The 5,567-nt window shown below is 36.0% G+C and overlaps 2 protein-coding genes across 2 annotated transcripts; one reads left to right on the top strand and one right to left on the bottom strand.

Annotated features, from left to right (window-relative positions):
* Positions 1-1,457: 1,457 nt before the first annotated feature.
* Positions 1,458-2,554, bottom strand: LOC108361285 (very-long-chain (3R)-3-hydroxyacyl-CoA dehydratase 2-like). The gene has a single exon (XM_017613881.1). The coding sequence runs from the start codon at positions 2,390-2,392 to the stop codon at positions 1,664-1,666; it is 729 nt and encodes a 242-aa protein (XP_017469370.1). The 5' UTR covers positions 2,393-2,554; the 3' UTR covers positions 1,458-1,663.
* A 1,945-nt stretch (positions 2,555-4,499) lies between these two features.
* On the top strand, positions 4,500-5,532 carry LOC108361293 (uncharacterized; the record flags this gene model as incomplete). Its single annotated transcript, XM_017613893.1, has 1 exon — positions 4,500-5,532. A coding segment is annotated over one exon (855 nt), but the record flags the coding sequence as incomplete, so codon positions are not given.
* Positions 5,533-5,567: the final 35 nt, after the last annotated feature.

The following is a 5,567-nucleotide window of genomic DNA, read 5'->3' as shown; positions in this document are numbered from 1 at the left end:
CAGGCTAACCTAATATTCACGCACGCCGCCAATTTATTGTCAAAAATTTCTCATGCACATGCAACTTGTATGAGATCAACCGAAATTGAACGGCGTGCGTATGAAGCTAACTCAATTTCCAATTTTTGTTCTGCGTGACATTTTGATTTGACGTTTCGCTCAATGAAATCAAATGCAAACGCATGCAAGTCAATTTCGGGTGACGCAAAAAAACAAATTCGACGGCATGCGTACCAAAACGCAAGCCGCGAATATTAGGTTAGCCTGTATGTGGGCAACAATGAAATTTTTCCAATAAGTCAGATCGGAATATGCGCTTTCTGGGAAGACAATACCTGGGGAAATCTTTAACTATTTGTACAACGATTAAGGGTGGGGGGAGGAGGGGAGGGGCGTGGCTCCCCAAACCCCCCTTAAAGACCCCTTGGGAGCTGTTTGAAAACAGGAAATTTGGATTTTTTCCAAAACGATTATAACCTTCACTACTCCTTTCTCTGTTGCCGAAGAAGAGGGGCTAAACACCTTTTGCAGAGAGCACATTTCTGCGTAGGGGGTCCTCGGCCGCACTTAGGGATTATAACCCACATTAGGTAGAATTTTCCTTTCTGTGTTGCCGAAGAAAAGTGGCTGAACAACTTTTGCAGAAAACAACTTTCTGTGTGGGGGGCCTCCGGCCGCGATTAGGGATTATAACCCTCACTAAGTAGAATTCTCCTTTCTGTTTTACTGAAGAAGAGGGACTGAACACCTTTTGCACAGATATTTCGTGGATATTTTTTGTTTGACAGCTCGGCTCGAAAACTTTGCAAAAAATACCATATTTCCGACATTAATAAATTAGTGCACAGATATAGTAAATTTTATTTCTGTCATAAAGCGTGAACTGTTGTCTACAAGTGTGTTTTAAAGGTTTTTGATTCGATTCACGCGTTTTGGGCACAGCAACCCAAAATCGTACAAATTCATAGAGTACCCCAATACCTGTACCATGCTGTCCACCTAAGTTTTATTTCTGAAACTGATTTCCGAAATGTGACAGAAAGGTCTTTCTGACTGTTCACACATCGAAATAAAATTTTATTTTTCAATTTGACTGCGAATTGCGTGGAAAAGTTGGAAATATTGATGCCTATTACGGTATCTGACGAATGCTATCCGCAGGGGTCTAATCCAATTCAAACTGTGATATGAAGCTACTGTAAAGGATTACTGCGAATGTCAATCGCACAAAGATTTTCCTTCACACTCGCGTGTTACGACAGTGCGAATGGGATTAGATCCGTGCAGATGGCATCCGTCGGATACCGTAATAGTTATGATTGCCACGTCTGACACGCTCTATACAACACATCGTATAATTGCACCATGGCGTAGGTCTACGTGCTGCTACAACAATCGGTTTGGCCATTGGTGCTCAACCTTATGTATGTACATAAATTAATTTTTTTTGTCGAAGGTATGGTTTCAGCACCTTTTATTAAAATTTACATAATATGCGAAAGGTCGAGCAAAGTGCAACGATATTCAGCAAGAGACACAGATATAAAACAGGTTTGCATATATTTTATATGCTTCTTATACATACATACATACATATCAAAAATTATAAAAAATACCATATTTGGAATAAATATACAAACTTTGATCCAAATTACCATGCTAATTATTCAGTTTTTTTCATTGTTCGAAATTTGTTGTTTCCACTTAATACTTTTTTACGTTGCGCAAACATGTGCAAATACATTTGCGGAAAGAGTGGTATATACAAGAGCATCACAATCCAAAGTAGCGTAAAATATGAGAATGTGGCATTCCATTTATTTGGCAGTTGCCATGACCAAATTGTATTTGATTTGGCATAGCTCTGTGCCCACCAAAAACACAGCAACTCTCCAGTAACTCCAATTGGGTACAGTGCGATAAATGTTGTGTAACGTAGAAAGACAACAATATACGGCATAACATTTAAAATGTTTAATGCATAGTAGCCGTATCTAATGATCTCCGTTACAGCCCAAGCGAAAAGTGCGATGGGAAGTCCAGGTGACACCTTTCCACTCGGCGTAGCCATAACAACTCCAATTACAACCATCATTCGACTCAGTACTTGAAATGCAGTTATCACTGGATTTGACTTTACTAGACCAAATGCTGCATTTACAATTTCAACAAATGCAGCATTTTGGAAAACAATTACTGCAAGATAAGTGTAGTCCCAAAGTGAAACTTGTGCCCGGAATTCTGGCCCTTGCAGAAGATAGAAATTTATCAATTGGAATAGGATTAAACTCCAACCAGCCACTTGTACGGCATTGTATAGGAAAAGGTAACCTTTGACCATTGCTCCCGGTTGCTTTGATGTCGATTCCACCGAAGTCGAATTTGCTGTCATATTCGTTTAATATTTACTTTCAAAATCAAAGACTCGGCAGATGTTTACGTCTATACAGTTTTACTGTTCTCCACAAAATGTGTTCCAATTCGAATTCATATATTCATATCAGTGCTCGGAATCCACCTCATCAGTGTGCCCCTTTTTTTGTTGCTCGACTGTGATTTAATAATAATGTAATAGGCGAAACACAATGCCGGCGAACGGCAAACTTCGCAGAATTTAGCGATGCTGTCGTTCATTGTTCGCCATTAGGGTCCACCACCGAAAAATGGTGCAAAACAATTGAAAGGAGTATCAAACGACGCGTATTAGTATTAAGTATTAAGATTTTTTTTTACCGTTTAAACGTTATTCGTAAAAACAGTTCGATTTTAGTTCACTTTGTCAGTACTAAATGTACGTTAATAAATCCTTTAAATGTATACATATCTAGATGTTCACTATAGTTTACTTTAACTGAATTTGTAACAAAAAATCGCGAACCTTATTGATTTAATTAAATATTGGTCAATGTTATTGTGGCTTGTTAACATTTTATTTTTTTAATATTTTTATTGAGCTTTGTACCACGATTGTTTATTAGGAAAAATTGAAAAAGCAACAAAGTCTAAGCGGTAGAAGTTATAGCACTATTTCGGAGATCACCACATCTCCTCATCAGACTTCTATAGTGCTATAACTTCTACCGCTTAGACTTTGTTGCTTTTTCAATTTTTCCTAATAAACAATCGTGGTACAAAGCTCAATAAAAATATTAAAAAAATTAATTAAATATTATTGCGAAAACAATGTACAAAAACCGGCGTCGCATTTATTCTGCTAGTTGCAGCTAGGAATAATAAAAACCTGGTATTGTGCACTGTCACACGATCAGTATTTATTGAGTGATCCAAGTATCGCGATATTTATTGACGGAGTAGCATGCAGTATTGATGGATCGTGATCCATATCGCAAAATTTCTAAAAATTTTGAAATCGATCGCGGATCGCGATATTGTCAATAAATATTGAGCGTGTAGCACTTTCATAATGCGAACATCGAAAACATTCGCTATGCTTTCGTTCTCGTTGCTTAAAACCTTTCAAAACAAATTGAAAAAATTTTAATTACCATGGGAAATTTTAAAATAATTGTGATAATTACTGACTGTGAGACAGGGCCCATAGCTCGGTGTTGCCAATATAATAGGGGTCTTCATCACAAGTGATAAACTGCTGATAAACTTGATAAAATGATAAATTTATCATTTTGATAAATGAACTGTCAAACTTTAAATGGAAATCTATTTAACCAAAGTGTATCACTTTATGAAACGATTTTGGTGGATAAATGCATAAATTTCAGCCAAATTAAACCCTGACAGGTTGCCTGGTGGTCGTTTTTGCTACGAACACCTAAAAAACAAATGAACACAATGTACCAGGTAAGAATGAAACGCAACTAGCAATATAAGTTAAATAATAAAAAAATGTATGCAATTATTTATCAAGGTGCGTTCATGTAAGAATGTTGATAAACTGATAAATTTATCCCTTTATTAGAACAAAGTTCTGCCAGTTCTTTAGTTGTAAAAAACTTGAAGTCTTTCACATTTATTGTTACTGGCTTCACTAATTAAAACCTTTTCTAAAAGTAATACATTGGCACCACCAAGCACCTCCATGTTTTAATTACAACTAGCAGAATAGATGCGACGCCGGTTTTTTGTACATTGTTTTCGCATTAATATTTAATTAAATCAATAAGTGTCGCGATTTTTTGTTACAAATTCAGTTAAAGTAAACTATAGTGAACATCCACATACCAATATGTTTCATTTAGTGCATTTATTAACGTGAATTTAGTACTGACAAAGTTGAGCTGAATGAAACGGGTTTTTCGCAAATAACTTTTGGAAGGTTTACAAAAATCAGTTTCCGCGTTCTGCCCCTCTTCTCCGGCAACACAGAAAGAAAGAACAGTAAGTTGGCAACCCTGAAGTGCAGACGTGTTTTTTGGCGAGAGTAACAACCGAGTGTAGAATATATTAAAATTCTCTATTAAAGCAATTTTTAAGACTACGAAAGTGTGTTTTATATTGTTTATTGGTTACAATATACCTGAAAATGCGAATTGATAATCAAAGAGGAAACAGAAGATTCCATCGAATGTGACAAGTGCGCCAAAAAGTTCCACTCTCAGTGCACTAAGCTGGATAAACGTCAATTCCAACAGTTGTTAGAAAATGAGAGCGAGATGTTTGTTTGTCATTTGTGTAATGGAGGAGGAGAAATGGAAAGAGATTTAAAAGAAATAAAAACAAAGTTGATACAACTAGATCAGCTGAGTGAAATACAAAAATCAATGACATTTATGTCGGTACAGTACGATGAGATATTGAAGGGAGTTATTGAAAATAAAAAGAAACTAAGTGAAGTTGAGAAGGAGAACTTGAAGTTGCGTAGAGAAGTGAACGATTTAAAATTGTCTGTAAAGATGCTGAATGATGGGCGTGTGAAGAACGATTGTATTGTGAGCGGCTTAAAAGTATCAGATGGAGCCACAGCAGTTGAATCTGTATTAACACTTACGAAGAATGCAGGTGTCGATGTACAGAGGGAACATATTGAAGATGCTTTTTTTCTGCCTAATAACAAACCAACCAATGGGAAGAAAACAGTTGTAGTAAAATTTTCTAATAAATCAGCTAAAGACAAAATGATGGCATCGAAGTCGAAACTGAAAGATAATCCCGCGACAAACTCAGTTTTTATTAATGACTTTTTAAGTAAGGAGACTCTAATCCTTTTCAACTACGCTAAAGCTCTTAAGAACATTGGATATCGTAGCGTTTATGTTCGAGGTGGCAGAGTAATGTATAAAAGGAGTGAAATCTCAAGACCACAAATAATAAGATCTGAGGAAGATGTAAAAAGAATTCTTTTGGAGGCCACAACTACAAAATCAAGTATTCTTTAGTGAATAATGAAGCAGCCAATGATGTAGAGGAGTCCAGCGATGAGGAGAATCCGCAGTCGTATATTTCTTCTTAATATGTCATTTGCTTACCATTTCTTTTGTTTGATTAAGTATATTTTCTTTTTCTTATTCTTTAATGTTAAGCAATCAGTACTTTCAAGATTTTTCCAAGTTTAATGCAAGAATTTTAAATTTACCTTTTAGTTTTTTTTT

Source organism: Rhagoletis zephyria, unplaced genomic scaffold (genome assembly GCF_001687245.7).
Source record: "Rhagoletis zephyria isolate East Lansing unplaced genomic scaffold, Rhagoletis_zephyria_1.1 Rzeph_scaffold_00730, whole genome shotgun sequence".
NCBI classification, from domain to species: domain Eukaryota; kingdom Metazoa; phylum Arthropoda; class Insecta; order Diptera; family Tephritidae; genus Rhagoletis; species Rhagoletis zephyria.
This window is presented reverse-complemented; position numbering and strand designations above follow the sequence as displayed.

Coding starts and splice junctions, on each gene's coding strand:
- LOC108361285 (XM_017613881.1), bottom strand. CDS start 2,392: ATGACAGCAAATTCGACTTCGGTGGAATCGACATCAAAGCAACCGGGA.